The sequence below is a fragment of the Myxine glutinosa genome, chromosome 1, assembly GCF_964187855.1.
Source record: "Myxine glutinosa chromosome 1, kmMyxGlut1.1, whole genome shotgun sequence".
Classification (NCBI taxonomy): Eukaryota; Metazoa; Chordata; class Myxini; order Myxiniformes; family Myxinidae; genus Myxine; species Myxine glutinosa.
Window position 1 is genome coordinate 415470534 of NC_136261.1, and position 20428 is coordinate 415490961.

Below are 20428 nucleotides of genomic sequence, written 5' to 3' on the forward strand. Positions count from 1 at the left end.
TATATATCAGCAGCTACTGCTATTATAGCACTCATAGATGTATCTATCTATCAGCAGCTACTGCTATTACAGCACTCATATATGTATCTATCTATCAGCAGCTCCTGCTATTATAGCACTCATAGATGTATCTATCTATCAGCAGCTACTGCTATTATAGCACTCATAGATGTATCTATCTATCAGTAGCTACTGCTATTATAGCACTCACAGATGTATCTATCTATCAGCAGCTACTGCTATTATAGCACTCATAGATGTATCTATCTATCAGCAGCTTCTGCTATTATTGCACTCATAGATGTATCTATCAATCAGCAGCTTCTGCTATTATAGCACTCATAGATGTATCTATCTATCAGCAGCAACTGCTATTATAGCACTCATAGATGTATCTATCTATCAGCAGCTACTGCTATTATAGCACTCATAGATGTATCTATATATCAGCAGCTACTGCTATTATAGCACTCATAGATGTATCGAAATATCAGCAGCTACTGCTATTATAGCACTCATTGATGTATCTATATATCAGCAGCTACTGCTATTATAGCACTCATAGATGTATCTATATATCAGCAGCTACTGCTATTATAGCACTCATAGATGTATCTATATATCAGCAGCTACTGCTATTATAGCACTCATAGATGTATCTATATATCAGCAGCTACTGCTATTGTATCACTCATAGATGTATCTATATATTAGCAGCTACTGCTTTTGTAGCACTCACAGATGTATCTATATATCAGCATCTACTGCTATTATAGCACTCATAGATGTATCTATATATCAGCAGCTACTGCTATTATAGCACTCATAGATGTATCTATCTATCAGCAGCTACTGCTGTTATAGCAATCATAGATGTATCTATCTATCAGCATCTACTGCCATTATAGCACTCATAGATGTATCTATCTATCAGCAGCTACTGCTATTATAGCACTCATAGATGTATCTATATATCAGCAGCTACTGCTATTATAGCACTCATAGATGTATCTATATATCAGCAGCTACTTCTATGATAGCACTCATAGATGTATCTATCTATCAGCAGCTACTGCTATTACAGCACTAAGATGTATCTATCTATCAGCAACTTCTGCTATTATAGCACTCATAGATGTATCTATCTATCAGCAGCTACTGCTATTATAGCACTCATAGATGTATCTATCTATCAGCAGCTTCTGCTATTATAGCACTAAGATGTATCTATCTATCAGCAACTCTGCTATTATAGCACTCATAGATGTATCTATCTATCAGCAGCTACTGCTATTATAGCACTCACAGATGTATCTATCTATCAGCAGCTACTGCTATTATAGCACTCACAGATGTATCTATCTATCAGCAGCTACTGCTATTATAGCACTCATAGATGTATCTATCTATCAGCAGCTACTGCTATTACAGCACTAAGATGTATCTATCTATCAGCAACTTCTGCTATTATAGCACTCATAGATGTATCTATCTATCAGCAGCTACTGCTATTATAGCACTCACAGATGTATCTATCTATCAGCAGCTACTGCTATTATAGCACTCATAGATGTATCTATCTATCAGCAGCTTCTGCTATTATAGCACTCATAGATGTATATCTATCAGCAGCTTCTGCTATTATAGCACTCATAGATGTATATCAATCAGCAGCTTCTGCTATTATAGCACTCATAGATGTATCTATCTATCAGCAGCAACTGCTATTATAGCACTCATAGATGTATCTATCTATCAGCAGCTACTGCTATTATAGCACTCGTAGATGGATCTATATATCAGCAGCTACTGCTATTATAGCACTCACAGATGTATCTATCTATCAGCAGCTTCTGCTATTATAGCACTCATAGATGTATCTATCTATCAGCAGCAACTGCTATGATAGCACTCATAGATGTATCTATATATCAGCAGCTACTGCTATTATAGCACTCATAGATGGATCTATATATCAGCAGCTACTGCTATTATAGCACTCACAGATGTATCTATCTATCAGCAGCTTCTGCTATTATAGCACTCATAGATGTATCTATCTATCAGCAGCAACTGCTATGATAGCACTCATAGATGTATCTATATATCAGCAGCTACTGCTATTATAGCACTCATAGATGTATCTATATATCAGCAGCTACTGCTATTATAGCACTCACAGATGTATCTATCTATCAGCAGCTTCTGCTATTATAGCACTCATAGATGTATCTATCTATCAGCAGCAACTGCTATGATAGCACTCATAGATGTATCTATCTATCAGCAGCTACTGCTATTATAGCACTCATAGATGTATCTATCAATCAGCAGCTACTGCTATTATAGCACTCATAGATGTATCTATCTATCAGCAGCTACTGCTATTATAGCACTCATAGATGTATCTATTTATCAGCAGCTACTGCTATTACAGCACTCATAGATATATCTATCTATCAGCAGCTACTGCTATTATAGCACTCATAGATGTATCTATATATCAGCAGCTACTTCTATTATAGCACTCATAGATGTATCTATCAATCAGCAGCTACTGCTATTATAGCACTCATATATGTATCTATCTATCTATCTATCAGCAGCTACTGCTATTATAGCACTCATAGATGTATCTATCTATCAGCAGCTACTGCTATTATAGCACTCATAGATGTATCTATCTATCAGCAGCTACTGCTATTATAGCACTCATAGATGTATCTATCTATCAGCAGCTACTTCTATTATTGCACTCATAGATGTATCTATCTGTCAGCAGCTACTGCTATTATAGCAGTCATAGATGTATCTATATATCAGCAGCTACTTCTATTATAGCACTCATACATGTTGAGTAGAGTTCAACACCAAGAGAATGTTGGTTGCCATTTATTCATGTAGCTATCATCACCTACTACTACATGTAGTGCAGCGCTCGTTTAATTTTTAACTAGAAATCCACAGCAATAATTATCACGCTATTATAGCACTCATAGATGTATCTATCTATCAGCAGCAACTGCTATTATAGCACTCATAGATGTATCTATCAATCAGCAGCTACTGCTATTATAGCACTCATATATGTATCTATCAATCAGCAGCTACTGCTATTATAGCACTCATAGATGTATCTATCTATCTATCAGCAGCTACTGCTATTATAGCACTCATAGATGTATCTATCTATCAGCAGCTACTGCTATTATAGCACTCATAGATGTATCTATCTATCAGCAGCTACGGCTATTATAGCACTCATAGATGTATCTATATATCAGCAGCTACTGCTATTATAGCACTCACAGATGTATCTATCTATCAGCAGCTACTGCTATTATAGCACTCATAGATGTATCTATCTATCAGCAGCTACGGCTATTATAGCACTCATAGATGTATCTATATATCAGCAGCTACTGCTATTATAGCACTCATAGATGTATCTATCTATCAGCAGCTACTGCTATTATAGCACTCATAGATGTATCTATCTATCAGCAGCTACTGCTATTATAGCACTCATAGATGTATCTATCTATCAGCAGCTACGGCTATTATAGCACTCATAGATGTATCTATATATCAGCAGCTACTGCTATTATAGCACTCATAGATGTATCTATCTATATATCAGCAGCTACTGCTATTATAGCACTCATAGATGTATCTATATATCAGCAGCTACTGCTATTATAGCACTCATAGATGTATCTATCTATCAGCAGCTACTGCTATTATAGCACTCATAGATGTATCTATATATCAGCAGCTAAGGCTATTATAGCACTCATAGATGTATCTATATATCAGCAGCTAATGCTATGATAACACTCATACATGCTGAGTAGAGTTCAACACCAAGAGAATGTTGGTTGCCGTTTATTCATGTATCTATCATCACCTACTACTACATGTAGTGCAGCGCTCGTTTAATTTTTAACTAGAAATCCACAGCAATAATTATCACGTAAGGCTCTCCCGTTTGCCTATGATATTTGGCTTCTCCTTCAGAATACCAATTACTTCTTGAACTTCTGAGTGGGCCTATTCTCGGCAGTGCGACTCTTACTGCAGGTACTGCAGATAGGATATGACATCTGTGGTACTCAGCTCCTCAACACAGCCACAGAAATAGCACACATCTTCATAGCCAGCCGTGTAGTATGGCTTCTCTGTCGCATCGTTGCATGTGAGATCGGCTTTGGCGTAGACATTATTGAAGACGTTTGCCTCATTGGTCTCCTGCAGATCGGCGAAGTTCGAGCACATGTAACTTGGCTCAGACAGTACGCGAGCACATACAAAATTCGAACCTGTTCCACTGAGCGGGAACGGATTTTACTGACTTCGCGAGCAAAAAATAATAATAATTTTTTAGTGGCGGACGACTTTTATCGGGCGGGCGGCGATGATAAACAGGAAAAAAATTTAACCAGCCTAAGGTTGTAGATGGATAGATGAAGGATCTGTGTAGCGTTGGTATCGAAAAAAATGTCAGTCCCATCTGCTACATCCAAAACTAAACTTGGACTATCTTCTCCAACAAGTCGTTTGGAACAGATTCTCAACCGGTCGGCCGGAAGGTGCAACCTCGTGGTCTGCGGATAGCATACCCATCTGAGAAAGCAGGTTATTGTTTTCCCTCATGAGTGTATGCAAAATTTAGCTCTCAAAAAAGAAGTTGTATTCATGTTATTGTATTAATTTGTGATTGGAATGATGCTGTTTAAAATGAAAATAGAAAGAGATTGAGTTTAAAGGTGAATTAGGAAATGACGTGAGGGTTTCCATCCGTAACATTCGCACATTCGGTATTTGCAGTTTCGCCATTGGCCGTATTTGGTTGATTGAAGGTGTTTCCGGAATGGAGAATGTCTCGGACATCTCGTGTTCACACGAAAAGGCAAACTGGTGTATTTTACTTTTACTGTATTTTATTTTGCCAAACATGGACGGTTAACTGAAAAGAAAAACCGATGATTGTGACGAAACTTCAGGAGTTGCAAAAAGGTGGTGAAATGCATGGTCAGAAAATACGACCCCCAATATATTAAGTTTGCATTTACAGTGGCAGGGGATTCAGTCAGAGTGGGCAATCAAGTTCCTGTTACCTTTCATGATGGTAAACCAAGGTTTTCACCTGTGACTGACACAAAATAAAAGACCAGGAATAAACTGAAAGTAACTTTGAATGGTACTCTGTGAGTCGACTTCTCATTCATCCCACCTCAGATTGATCTGATTGTTTCTCAGAATTGTTTCTCAGAATGTGTCTTTCACTGAGGAGAGGCTTTCCTCTTGCCACTCTGCCCTAAAGCCCAGATCGGTGGAGTGTTGCAGTGATGGTTGTCCTTTTGGAAGTTTCTCCCATCTCCACACAGGATCTCTGGAGCTCAGCCAGTATGACCATCGGGTTCTTGGTCACCTCTATTACCAAGGCCCTTCCCCTCCCCCGATTGCGCAGTTTGGCCGGGCGGCCATCTCCAGGAAGAGTCCTGGTTGTTCCAAACTTCTTCCATTAAAAAAATTATGGAGGCCACTGTGCTGTTGGGAACCTTCAATGCAGCAGAATTTTTTTTTGCAGGCTTCCCCAGATCTGTGCCTCGACACAATCCTGTCTCTGAGCTCTGCAGGCAGTTCCTTCGACCTCATGGCTTAGTTTTTGCTCTGATATGCATTGTCAGCTGTGAGACCTTATATAGACAGGTCTGTGCCTTTCCAAATCATGTCCAATCAATTGAATTTACCACAGGTGGACTCCAATCAAGGTGTGGAAACATCTCAAAGATGATCAAGAGAAATGGGAGGCACCTGAGCTAAATTTCAAGTGTCATAGCAAAGGGTCTGAATACTTATGTCAATGTGATGTTGTAGCAGTTACCGGAAGCATGACACAATTACCGTGGACCGGCCGATGACACAACCGGCGAGCGGTCACGTGTCCGGACTCACCCGGGCGTGTCCAGACTTGCCCTTCTCGGGCGAACACTTGCCTTACATACCACGCCCCGTCGAGAGGAGTGACTTACCTATTTTGCATACCACACCCCGCCTGAGAGGCGTGGCTTTTGTGTGTTGAGTTTGCGATATAAATTGCCGCCCGTTCGAGGGGCGGATTCAGTGTGCTTTTGAGTTATTTGGTTTTGAGCTAAATAAATAGCTCGGTGAAACTTCGTTCCTGTGTCATCCATTTTGTCTGGCTTTATCGTGTGAGCACAGCACCCACAATTGGTGACCCCTTTCTAAGAACACAGCGATGGAGTCAGCTATAGCTTTGAAGCTCCCGGGCTTCTGGGAGTCGCACGCGGCCGTTTGGTTTGCTCAAGCGGGTTCTCAATTCGCCCTGTGGAAAATTACTGAGGACACGATGCGCTACCACCATGTGGTTTCCACACTCAACGCCTCCACCGCGGCCCGGGTCCTGAGCTTCCTCCAGCACCCGCCGAACGCTGACAAATACGGCATGCTCAAAGTCCTACTCCTTGGTGCGTTTGGACTCACGGAGACCGAACGCGCACAACAACTACTACACCTCCCGGAGCTGGGCGAGGCCCGTCCATCCGAAAGCATGGACCACATGCTTGCTCTTCTCGGTGACCACAGCCCAGACTTCCTCTTCCGCGAGCTGTTCCTCCAGCGGCTACCCGGGCAGGTACGGTTAACTTTGGCTAATTCGCCCATCGCGGACCCTCGCGCCCTGGCCAAGGAGGCCGAGAAATTTTTCTCGGCCGGGCGACATGTCGGAGCGGCCGCCTGGGACCCTGGGCCGACCGAGGCAATGCCTGCCCCATGACAGGCACCTCCACTGGCCGAGTCCGCACCACTGACGGCAGCGGCCGCCGTGACGCCCCGTCGACCGAACCCGACGCGACCGCCGGAGCCTCCACCAGAGCAGACCATGTGCTATTACCACGCCAGGTTCGGGCAGAAGGCCAGAACGTGCCGCCCAACATGCACTTTCGGCATTTTGGAAAACGACCAGGCCGGCGCTCGCTGCCTGCCATGAGTGTCGGCCTTTCAGGCAGCCTTTTGTTTATCACGGACACGGAGTCCATGCAGCGTTTTTTGTGTGACACCGACGCTCAGCTGAGCGTGATACCCGCCTCGGTGCAGGACAAACAGGCCGCGCTATGCGGCCCCGCCTTGGTCGCCGCAAACGGTTCCTCCATCCACAACTTCAGTTCGCGCCGCGTCGCATTCTGCTTCGGGGGCCAGTGCTTCAGATGGGACTTCATCACGGCGAACGTGCCCATGGCCTTACTGGATGCAGATTTTCTTTGTGCGCATGGGCTTTTGGTCGACGTCAAACAGTGTTGGCTCATCATCGCGGAGACCTTCAGCTTGCTCACTTGCTCATTGAGCGGCTCCGCTCCGACCAAGCTCGCCTGCGCGCTCCCGGCCGTGGACGATTTCACCCGCCTACTCACCGAGTTTCCCGCCCTCACGCAGCCGACGTTTTTGGCCGTCGCCGTCAAGCACGGCGTCGAACACCACATCCCGACCACAGGTCCACCGGTCTACGCCAGGGCTCGCCACCTCGACCCGGACAAACTCGCCATGGTGAAGGTGGAATTCGACGCGCTGGAGCGCTTGGGCATTGTGCGGCGCTCGAATAGCGCGTTGGCCTCGCCCCTGCACATCGTGCCCAAACTGGGTGGTGGATGGTGACCATGCGGCGATTACCGCTGCCTCAATGACGCCACCACCCCCGACCGGTACCCGATACCACACATACAGGACTTTTCCGCCCGTTTCGCAGGGCGGGTGATCTTCTCCAACGTCGACCTTATTCGGGGCTACCACCAGGTACCTGTCCGGCCGGCCAACATTCCGAAGACGGCTGTAATTACACCTTTTGGCCTCTTCGAGTTCCTCCGAATGCTGTTCGGCCTTAAGAACGTGGCCCAAGCCTTCCAGCGGCTGATGGACAGTGTGCTGCGCGATCTCACCTTTCTGTTCGTCTACCTGGATGACATTCTCATCGCCAGCACTTCCCGGGCGGAGCACCTCGTCCACCTGCGCACGCTTTTCGAGCGCCTCGCCCAGCACGGCCTCATCATCAACCCGGCGAAATGCCAGTTTGGCGTAACGGCCGTCGACTTCCTGGGGCACCGCATCACGAAGCACGGGGCCGTCTCGCTGCCTACCAAGGTGGAGGCAGTCACAAGTTTCCCGTGCCCCCGCTCCATCAAGGCCCTACAGGAATTTTTGGGGATGGTAAATTGCTACCACCGGTTCGTGCCTCGCACCGCCCAACTCATGTGCCCCCTGTACGAAGCCCTCCGGGGCCAGCCGGCCAAGCACGATGTTGCCTGGACCACAGAGTTGGACGCGGCGTTCACGGGCACTAAGCTGACCATCGCCAACGCGACCATGCTGGCGCACCCGGTGCTCGACGCACCCATCGCCCTCACCACGGACGCTTCCGACTCCGCGGTGGGCGCCATGCATGAACAGTGGGTGAATGGGGCTTGGCAACCCCTGGCCTTCTTCAGCCGGCAGCTTCGCCCTAATGAGCGTAAGTATAGCACTTTTGACCGCGAGCTCCTTGGCCTTTACCTGGCTGTTCGCCATTTCCGCCATCTTTTGGAGGGCCACCCGTTCACGGTGTTTGTGGACCACAAACCCCTGGTCTTCGCTATGGCCAAGGTTACGGAGCCGTGGTCGGCCAGCCAGCAGCGCCACCTCTCCACCGTGTCCGAATATACGATGGACATCCGGCACGTCGCGGGCAAGGACTACACTGTGGCCGATTGCCTCTCCGGGTCCGGCGCGAACGCCATCCACCTGGGTGTGGACTTCACCCACATGGCGGCCGACCAGACCACCGACCCCGCGGTGCAAGCCCTCCGGACAGCAGACACAGGCCTGCGGTTGGCCGACATCCCCTTCGAGGACACAGGCACAGTTCTCCTGTGTGACGTTTCCCTGGGCCAACCTCGCCCCATCGTGCCCACCGGATGGAAGCGGCACATTTTTGACGCCCTCCACGGCCTTTCCCACCCGGGCCGGAAATCATCACAGAAGCTCGTGGCAGCAAAGTTCGTCTGGCACGGGCTCCGTAAAGACGTCCGCGACTGGGCCAATGCCTGTGTTGCCTGCCAGTGCGCGAAGGTCCACCGGCACACCCAGGCCCCGTTGGCACCATTCAAAGTGCCCGCGCGGTGCTTCGACCACCTCAATGTGGACCTGGTGGGACCCCTTCCCTCCTTGCGGGGCTTCACCCACCTCCTCATGATGGTGGACAGGACCACCAGGTGGCCGGAGGCCGTCCCGCTGGCATCAACAACATCCGCCGAAGTGGCGCAGGCCTTCATTGGCACTTGGAATGCCCGTTTTGGCACGCCCTCGGACATCTCCTCCGACAGAGGCCCGCAATTCACCTCCGAGCTTTGGGGCGCGGTCGCCCAGGCCTTGGGGTTCAAGCTTCACTGCACCACGGCCTACCACCCCCAAGCCAACGGCTTGTGCGAGCGGTTCCACTGCTCAATGAAAGCCGCTCTCAGAGCCAGCATCCAGGACGACGGTTGGGCCGACAGGCTCCCGTGGGTCCTATTGGGCCTCCGAACGGCCCCTAAAGAGGACCTCCAGGCTTACACCGCCGAGCTGGTCTACGGCCAGCCACTGCACGTGCCAAGCGAGTTCATCCCTGATGCCACCGGCCCCTGGTCCGCGGCTCGCCAATGCTCGGACCTCCAGGAGGCCGCCAGGAGATTTGCCCCTGTGCCCACGTCCCACCACGGCTGCCCCCAACCCTCCGTCCCCCCAGCGCTTCGCACTGTGGAGTACGTTTTTATCCGGCATGACACACACCGGGGACCGCTCCGGCCGCCATACGATGGACCTTTCCGGGTCCTGCAGAGGGACGACAAGTCATTCATCATCGACATCAGCGGCAAGCCGGACCGCATATCCGTGGACCGCCTCAAGCCGGCCCATTTGGACCTCAACCAACCTTCACGGTTGGCCCTTCCTCCACGACGGGGCCGTCCCCCATCAACCAAACCCCCCTCCCGACCATCCACCGCCACGCCGCCTGCCACCCCCACACGAATCGCCAGTGGTCGTTTCGGCCGGGTCATCGAGAACCGCCTCAAACTGACTCTCCCAGTGCAGGTTAATTCTGGGGGGGCGCATGTAGCGGTTACCGGAAGCATGACACAATTACCGTGCACCGGCCGATGATGCAACCGGCGAGCGGTCATGTGTCCAGATTCGCCCGGGCGTGTCCAGACTTGCCCTTCTCGGGCGAACACTTGCCTTGCATACCTCTCCCCGTCGGGAGGCGTGACTTACCTATTTTGCATACCACGCCCCGCCTGAGAGGCGTGGCTTTTGTGTGTTGAGTTTGCGATATAAATTGCCGCCCGTTCGAGGGGCGGATTCAGTGTGCTTTTGAGTTCTTTGGTTTTGAGCTAAATAAATAGCTTGGTGAAACTTTGTTCCTGTGTCGTCCATTTTGTCTGGCTTTATAGTGTGAGCACAGCTCCCACAATGTTTCAGTTTTTTATTTTTAATAAATTTGCAAAAGTTTCTAAAATCCTGTTTTCTCTTTGTCATTCTGGGGTATTGAGTGCAGATTAATGAGGGGAAAAATGAATTTAAACGATTTCAGCATAAGACTGCAACATAACAAAATGTGAAAAAAGTGAAGGGGTCTGAATAATTTCTGAATGCACTGTACATGCACCTTGTGTCAAGCCTCATCTCTACTCCTTAAATAACTCTCTCTGTCCCACTCACATCACCAGCCATCTCTCCAGTGGAACTCCTTCATTTCCTTCCCTTCGTTTTGGGACTGACATTGGCGGGTGTAAGCCGTGAGTCCAAGTGAGATGGTTTGACAAGGAGATTGTGTTCAGCTTCTTTGATGCCATCTTGTGTGTGTATGTCATGGTGTGTCTGTCTCCTTCTTCATTAATGAGGTTTGTCTGTGTCTGTTCCCAAACTTTTTTTGTACCATTTGAGCTATGTCATGAAGTTTTCAATATGACTTTATTTTGAGACTATGGAGAAGACAAATTAATAATTTGGCAAAAAGGTCAAAGGTCAGTGTCGCATAAAATGGTCGATTTTCATCCAATTGACCTCCAATCTTAAGAATTTGCATATTGGGCACTGCATTGGTTCACCAATGAAAAGCCAGAAGCCGATTTTTTTTTTGTTTTGTTTTTTTCCAGAACAAAAGGTCAATGTTGCATACAATCATCAATTTTCATCCGATTGACTTGAAATTTGAGCAGCGTTTGCATATTGGTTTGCTGAAGCCTATTGCTTTTGTGGTCAAAAGGTCGAGGTTGCCTAAAATTGCCAATTTTCTGTTGGATATTTTCGTCATGTTTCACATTCTGAAGACTAATAAGAAAATGTATGAATGTAAAGTACATGCTTATTCTTTCTTTTTTCCTCTCGTTTTTTAAAGTGTGTCTGCACTTTTGAAAGAAGCCCCTTAGCGGATAAGGCTTAGCGGATAAGTTGGCTGGCTTCAGATCTTAGAGTCTTGAATTTGAGCCCCAGTCATGCTGTTAAATAACATCAGGTAAGTTTATTCAGCCTGTCATCTTTCCGAGATGCCTCTTAAAATGAACGCCAGCTTATTGGAAAGGAAATGGTGTGCTGCATCAGCGGCACATCCATGCTCTCAGCCATGATCTGAGAATCTCTTCAGTGATTCAATTGAATGCGGATCTGAGAATTGCTTAAGTGATTGGTCACCATTGACATGGAACAAATGGGGCCAAAAATGATGTATAGAGGTGTATTTTCAAAAAGTTCTGGATGGATTGTGATAAAACTTGGTGGATTATTTGGGTCGGTGCCATGAACAAGCCGATTAGATTTTGGTTTGGCCTGATCTGAATCCGGACCTCATCAGTGGGAAACAAAAATGTAAACTGTTCAGCCTGGTTCCCATTTGTTACTTGAACTCATCAGGAGTGTGTACTGGCCACCACACTTTCAGCACTTGTATGGACTGTATTATTGGGAGCACGAGCATGACTCTGCAAGCTCTGCTTGCGTCACCACGTCGTTTCAGAGGGGAAGGCATCTTTGACCATTTCGGTGTCTTTTGGGTCTTCATGGTGTTTTGGGTCTTCAGGGCCATTTGGATCTTTTGGATCCTCTGGGCCTTTAAGGGTATTTTGGATCTTTGAGGTGTTTTGGGTCTCCGGGGTGTTTTGGGTTTTTGTGGTCTGAAGGGTTTTGGGGGAATTAAAGGGTCGTCAAAGTCTGAGGGGTCACAGCAGTCTTAACGCAATTAAGGGGGTTAATTAAGAGGGTGGTAATTTTATTGGAAGAAGAAGAAGAAGACGTTTTCGTAATGACATATGACATTTAAACATAATGACATACAAAACCATATACGTTTGCCCTATTATGAATGAATGAATGAATGATCGTTTTAAGGCCATTTTCCCCGCTAGAGCGGGGTTAGCCTTGCAGGCCCCATGACAATCATGGTTCCCTGTTTGAGGCAATGTTTTTATGGCCGATGCCCTTCCTGATGCCAACCATTGGTCACACTCTTACAATGCGCAGGGATACGGTGTACCTATTCTAAATCGGGGTACACTCCGTGATCATTCATCCCAGCAAGCTGGTACTCGATTTGCCGACCTCGGAAGGATGACAGGCTGAGTCAACCCCCCTGGCGTTAATTCAGCGATCGACCGGGATTCGAACCCAGGATTCTAGGATCCCAAGCCGGCACCCTAACCGCAAAGCCAACACCAGGCTATTATAATAAGATATAATAAGATGTCAGAGATCTAGCTCTGTGCATAGTTTGAAATCGTTAAAATCTGTGGCCTTTGTTTCGTAGATGATCCAGTCATCTTTGCGCAAACTCTGGACATCCTTTTGGGGTAGGTCCCCTTAAGGTGATGAATGAGGAGTTGGGGCTACCGTGATTATGGGACTGCAGGGTCAATACGAAGATCCAGGCTTTCAATGGCATCCTGGATGCTACAATCCAGTCTGTATCGCACTGTGGCGAGGGTGTTGAGATCACATCGAGATTCACTTGCCTTGGCATTGATAATAATGTTTCCAGATGTCATTGAGATGTGTGAGCCCGACGGCCGACCACATGCCTTATGGTTGCAGTAGATTGATCGGTATCTCAAGGAGATGGGAATGGGCTGGGCATCGTGCTGTCTGGGGTATGGCAGCGTGGAGTACCGGCAGAAAGTGGGCGTGGTGATGAGCTGCCACACCTGACCTAAACTGCCTTACGGTGTTTGTGGTACTTTCAGATGGGCTAAAAGTTCCGGGAAAATAATCTCAGTTTAACTGTGGTGTCAGCAAGGGTTGCTGCAAATTGGAACAGGCAGTCCATAATGGCATTGATTGTGTCTTCGACACGAAAGACTTTTGGATTCCCATGTTGTGCTTGGAGGTCGGTGTTTAATTTCTCTGCGAACTAAAAGTGATAAGTGGGGTTAAGCAATTGGGTTATGTCTGTCTGTCGACAAGCGTGGACAAGTTATTTAAATTGTTATAAGTGGCAATAAGTGTAATGAGTACGATCTGCTCTTTTTTGCCTTTCTTGATGTTTGGTTATTGTTTGATGTGCTTGCAAATATGTGCCCCATTATTATTGAATCTTGTGTGCTTGTAAATACGTACCTGTTCTTTGGTTATATGGTTTTCCATCCTGCCCGTTTTTGTCTTATTTCCTACACTGGTCCCGATTTAGTGTGTACAAATAGATAGACAGGATGTTTTGCCTCAAATAGATAGACAGGATGATGTTTCAGACAGGATCGCTTGTGCCACTAGCCATCATGCACTCACGTTCTGCTCAACCGCATGCAATAAATAGATATATGGGTTCTCTCTCACATAGTTCACTCCCACAGCACAGATCCTCCTGGTGTTCGTGCATTTAACTTTGCCACGTCACATGACCTTACTCAGATCATCTCAGCTTCGACTTGAGTTCCTGAATGAGCAACTGAAAATGGTATCTTTACTTCTGTCACAGTAGGTTGAAGGAGGTTATGTTTTCACCCCTGTCTTTGTGTCTGTTTGTTACTTGCCAAAAAAATGTTTTTTGGACAAGTATGTTGATCACTCCGGTTTGTGTGTTTGTCTGTCGGCTCACTTATACTTGCCTACAGGTCACAATTTTAAACCGATCTTCACAAAACTTCACCAAAAGCTAGAGTTGGTGGGCCGATAGAATTCTATTTATTTTTGAGGTTAAAAGGTCAACAAAGGTCAAAGGTCAACCACTTTTTCCAAACTTTTAAAATCATTTTCTTCCTATTTTTATCTAATTGACTTGAAAACTTGAATAGGATTTACATATCAGATGACTGAATTCAACCACTAATTTTTTTAATTTTTTTGGAGCTAGTCCGGAGAGGAGTCAGTAGAAGACAGAAAGACCACCAACCTGCTTGCGGTGAGAGAGTGAAAAGCCCTCAAAATCGGCTTCATCGTGGGAGATACCAATGATTCTAAAAGCTTTGGTTTCTACAGCATGAAGCTGAGCTAGGTGTGAGGCAGGAGCACCAGCCCAGAGGGGAGACTATGACTCTCTCAATCTGTGGATGAAAGCCTTGTATGTGGGGAGAAGCTCAGTAGTGCCAAGAAAGGACTTTCCACGACACAGGATGCCCAGTTGGCCACTGCCTTTGGAGGCCAGCTTGGAAATGTGGTTTTCCCAAGAAACATCATGGCAGATAGTGAGACCCAAAAGCTTGAGTGACAGGGTTTTCCTGATGGTCTTTACCAAGAGAAATAATGAGGGTGTGAGATTTGTCAGGATTGAATGACATGTCCCACTTGTTTAACCAGTCTGTGATTTTATCCAAGTCCACAGATAGGTATGAGAAAGAGGCTGCTGCCTTCCGATCTCAGGGTTGAGATATGGAGTGGCAGAGGGAGGAGTCATCAGCAAAAAGACAGAGGAAGAAGCTGAGCTAGGTGTGAGGCAGGAGCACCAGCCCATAGGGGAGACAAGGACACTCTCAATCTGTGGATGAAAGCCTTGTATGTGGGGAGAAGCTCAGTAGTGCCAAGAAAGGACTTTGCACGACAGAGGATGCCCAGTCGGCCACTGCCTTTGGAGGCTAGCTTGGAAATGTGGTTTTCCCAAGAAACATCATGGCAGATAGTGAGACCCAAAAGCTTGAGTGACAGTGTTTTCCAGACGGTCTTTACGAAGAGAAATAGTGAGGGTATGAGATTTGTCAGGATTGAATGACATGTCCCACTTGTTTAACCAGTCTGTGATTTTATCCAAGTCGGCAGATAAGTATGAGAAAGAGGCTGCTGCCTTCCGATCTCAGGGTTGAGATATGGAGTGGCAGAGGGAGGAGTCATCAGCGCAAAGACAGAGAGGATTTTCGAGATAGTCGGATAGATCATGAATGAAGACCAGAAAAAGCACATGGCCCAGAACACTGCCTCAAGGAACTCCAACCTGAACAGGAAGGGGAGATGAGAGAATTAGATTCAGGGCCATACATCGACTCTGACAGGAGAGGAAGTCCGCAAGACATGCGTGGAGGTGGAGGTTATCGTGGATACTATTTTCGGAGAGTTTGTTGAAAAGGGCGGGGTGCCCAACCCTTTCGAAGGCACTATGTCAAGGGGAGACGGCTCTGATTTCCTGTTTAGCTTTGAGTACCTCCATCCATTGTTGAGACAGCAGAAGCAGCATGTCCAGATTTGAGTGGCCTGTTCTGAATCCAAAATGATGATCAGAGATCAAGCTTTTGGAGAAGAGGAAGGATTTCATATCAGAAGCGATGATTGATTTCATGACCTTGCTGATAAATTGGGAGCAGGCTGATTGGTCTGTCGTTGCAAGGATCTATTTTGCACCTTTTTGTGTAAAGTGGTAATGTTCACTGATTTCCAAGCAGATGGCAGATGACCTTGAGCAAAAGAGAGGGTGAAGAGAACAGAGAGAGGAGAGGGTGTGTTTGCGTGGTGGAGCAGGATTTTGGGACCCGTAGGCTGATGCTGTCGGGTCCAGTTGCAGAATCAGAGTCGAGGTTTGACAGAAACATGTCCACCTTGTTGGGAGAGAGGCCCAACATTAGCGCTAGAGTCCAGGAGAAGCTGGGTATGACTGGTTAAGGTGGGTACATAAAGTGATGTGTTTGGGACACAAGATTTTGAGGCAAACGCATAGTTGAGGCATTCAGCTTTTTCACGTGCAGCGTCAGGTGTGTGGCCATGTGAGGTAAGGGAGGGGATGGAGGGGGAACAAACACCAGAAAATGATATGGGCAGATTGCACCAGGACTTGGATGAGGGATACAGGTTTGAGAGTTCAGTCTTGAGAGTGGAGAGATATTATTTCCTGGCTTTCCTGATTGTGGACACACACATATTCTGAGCTTTGTTAAAGGAAATTTTGAGAGAATTTTAATGCCAGTAAGTTCCAGAAATTTTTTGCGTGCATTTTGCAATCTTTATTTCATTTAAATTGAATGAAATACTTGAACACTGTTGAACACAAATCGCCTTCTTGTTATTTACACACCTCCAATTTAGCAGCAATGGACATGTTAATTTGGGTGGTGTATAAGGGTGATGTAGAATACTGCTGCATTCATGCTCAACGTCGCAAGTTTTCTTTTCAACAATCTTCAACTTCATTATTATATTTAAATTGAAGTATACATTCCATGGAGTAACATGATCGATGAACTCTCAAGATAGTTCTCAATCCCATTTCCATGCAAAAGACTGATGCTGATTTGTACACAGGTGATGTCCATCCTGTAAATGTGGAAGGCAGACAACACAACAAGGATTCATCTGTCACAGAAGATTCAAAATGTGCTTTGGCAATGGAAGGTTCAGATGATAGTCACATGACAAATGGAAGTGCTTCCTAATTTGCAACTGGTGAGTGGAAATGTAAAAAATTAACATACAATCTCTTGTGTTGTGAAAATATATAATTTTCGGAAATGTGTTAAATATTTTAATTTTGACGAAAAAAATTTGTTGTGGTCTTTCTTTCTGTAGAACAATCACGAAGGAATATGGGAAAAATAAGGTTCAGTCGCAGCTTGACAGCAAGGAAGAAGCCTTTTTAAAGAGACAATCAAGACTCACTTTCCATAAAATACAAGTGCATGTCTGGGCATCGCAACACCAAGATTAATATTTAACGAAACAAACACAAAAAGGTTCTTAAAAGGCGAATACGTTTGAGTGTAATGTGTGCAAAATCCATTCTGGGAGGTACATCAAAATGCACATGAGGATCCACACCACTAAACGTCCCCACAATTGCTCTGCATGTGATAAAGGTTTCTCTCAAAACAGCGATTTGAAATTACATATGAGGATCCATACAGGAGAGCGACCTGACAAATGCTCGATATGTGATAAAGGTTTCTCTCAAAAAGGCGATTTGAAATTGCATTTGAGGATCCATACAGGAGAGCGACCCCACAAATGCTCGATATGTGATGAAGGTTTCTCTCGTAGCAGCAGTTTTAAATTACACATGAGGATCCATTCAGGAGAGCATCGTTTCCAATGCTCGATATGTGATAAAGGTTTCTCTCAAAAATGCGATTTGAGATCACATATGAGGATCCATACAGGAGAGTGCCCTCACAAATGCTCGATATGTGATAAAGGTTTCTCTCATAACAGCAATTTGAAATTGCATATGATGATCCATACAGGAGAGCGACCACACAAATGCTCGATATGTGATAAAGGTTTCTCTCAAAACAGCTATTTGAAATTACATATGAGGATCCATACAGGAGAGCGACCGCACAAATGCTCGATATGTGATAAAGGTTTCTCTCATAACAGCAATTTGAAATTGCATATGATGATCCATACAGGAGAGCGACCGCACAAATGCTCGATATGTGATAAAGCTTTCTCTCAAAAAGGCGATTTGAGATCACATATGAGGATCCATACAGGCGAGCGACCTAACAAATGCTCGATATGTGATAAAGGTTTCTCTCATAACAGCAATTTGAAATTGCATATGATGATCCATACAGGAGAGCGACCGCACAAATGCTCGATATGTGATAAAGGTTTCTCTCAAAAATGCGATTTGAGATCACATATGAGGATCCATACAGGAGAGTGCCCTCACAAATGCTCGATATGTGATAAAGGTTTCTCTCATAACAGCAATTTGAAATTGCATATGATGATCCATACAGGAGAGCGACCGCACAAATGCTCGATATGTGATAAAGGTTTCTCTCAAAAAGGCGATTTGAGATCACATATGAGGATCCATACAGGCGAGCGACCTAACAAATGCTCGATATGTGATAAAGGTTTCTCTCAAAAAGGCCATTTGAGATCACATATGCGGATCCATACAGGAGAGCAACCACACAAATGCTCAATATGTGATAAAGGTTTCTCTCAAAACAGCAATTTGAAATTACATGTGAGGATCCATACAGGAGAGCGACCTCACAAATGCTCGATATGTGATAAAGGTTTCTCTCAAAAAGGCGATTTGAGATCACATATGAGGATCCATACAGGAGAGCGACCTAACAAATGCTCGATATGTGATAAAGGTTTCTCTCAAAAAGGCGATTTGAGATCACATATGAGGATCCATACAGGAGAGCGACCTAATAAATGCTCGATATGTGATAAAGGTTTCTCTCAAAAAGGCCATTTGAGATCACATATGCGGATCCATACAGGAGAGCGACCACACAAATGCTCGATATGTGATAAAGGTTTCTCTCAAAACAGCAATTTGAAATTACATACGAGGATCCATACAGGAGAGTGTCCTTTCAAATGCTCGATATGTGATAAAGGTTTCTCTCATAGCAACAGTTTGAAATTACATATGATGATCCATACAGGAGAGCAATCTCACAAATGCTCGATATGTGATAAAGGTTTCTCTCGAAAAGGCAGTTTGAAAATGCATATGAAGATCCATGCAGGAGAGCTGAAATCTGAAATACCAAACAAATATTGTTGTTAAAGTTTTGCTGAAAAAGGTTTGTTAAATTCACATTGCATTACCCACACTGGGTTGTACGTGCCCCCCTTGTATGCGCTCATCAGCAGTCGGCAAGGTATTCAGTGAACCAGTATGGAGAAAGCTATCGTGAAGGTGTACAGCCCCATGAGCATATACCTTGTTAGCACAACTCCTCAGAGTACCATCTGTAACACCTGATAACCACCAAGCACCCCGAACCCCTTGATGAAAGCCATACGACTAGTTCCCGATCTGTTGAGACCATCAGTGATACCAGTGTGGATCATCCAACAATGTATCCAAGCGACTGTGCACCAAGACACTCCAGCCTTCCATGACACCAGCCCAAGTACTTGAAGGATTATATTTTGGATGCTGAGGATTGTCATATGATGGTCATAATACTTGCCTAAGTACTGTAATGGGGCAGAATAGTCCCTGAGGTTGGAGGGGACTCTTCCCCTGTAATGGGCTTACACATACTGTACATGACTAATTGGTACATTTATTTGAAGTGTTGACTGTGAGATTATAATTTGCAAATGTTTTGCTTCTTCATTTGTTATTTTTGCTTTATCCCTGGTTTATAGTGGGTTTTGTTTTCCAATGTGTTACCTGTAAATGGTTTTGTTCATCCTGTGTGCTCAATATATTGGTCCATAATATCCGTGACCTCCTACATTGTAGGTGATCATTACCTTTATTGTACTCAGCCATCAATTTTATTAGCCAGTTACTCTCACCTGTTTTCTACATGTATAACCTCGAGAACTGTCATAAAGGTTCGAGTACAACAATGAAAGGATGAAGAGGGGAAAGAAGAGGTCACGTCACGATGTGTATTACACCCACGGGTGAGGGCTGGCACGGGGTTACGGTGTAGGGGTGTTTGGTCGTGGTGTCGAGTTTGGAGATTCCCTTCAAGTTTAACTGCAGTGGCGATGAACAACGTGATGACGCAGTCTCGTTCAGTGACGTCATGAACAACGTGATTAGGCAGCCTCGAAGAACGCGAGCGCGATCTTTTGTGCATTCGAGTCTCACAGCAGGTCACGTGGTTATTTTCATAACATCAGCTGAATTTTCAACTTGTTTTTCACCAGAAGTTTATTTTCTTGTGAAAGAATAACCGAATGAGGGAACATTTTGCGGGGGTTTAACCCCTTCATGTGATGATAACGTGTAGCGGTTACCGCTGGGTATACACAATCGCCTTGCACCTGCCGAGGACGCGGCCAGGGAGCGATCGCCATGCCGGGCTCGCCCAGGCCGCCCGGACGGGCTCAGACGCACCTCTCCCGGGCATGCCCGGACTCGCCTTTCCAGGGCTCGCCCAGGACGCCTGGGCATGCCCAGCCTCGCCTTTCCAGGGCTCGCCCAGGACGCCCGGGCATGTCCAGACTCGCCTTTCCAGGGCTCACCCAGGACGCCCGGGCACGCCCGGTCTCGCCTTTC

The 20428-nt window shown here is 45.9% G+C and overlaps 1 protein-coding gene across 1 annotated transcript in view; it reads left to right on the top strand.

The window, feature by feature from the left end:
• The window catches only part of LOC137419044 (uncharacterized), a 118641-nt gene extending 99538 nt beyond the window's left edge, over window positions 1–19103 (top strand). Inside the window, exons 8-11 of the mRNA XM_068105221.2 lie at window positions 4064–4275; window positions 17585–17792; window positions 18213–18884; window positions 19057–19103. Coding sequence (XP_067961322.2) covers window positions 4064–4275; window positions 17585–17792; window positions 18213–18884; window positions 19057–19103 — 1139 coding nt within the window. The remainder of the gene's footprint in view (window positions 1–4063; window positions 4276–17584; window positions 17793–18212; window positions 18885–19056) is intronic.
• Window positions 19104–20428: the final 1325 nt, after the last annotated feature.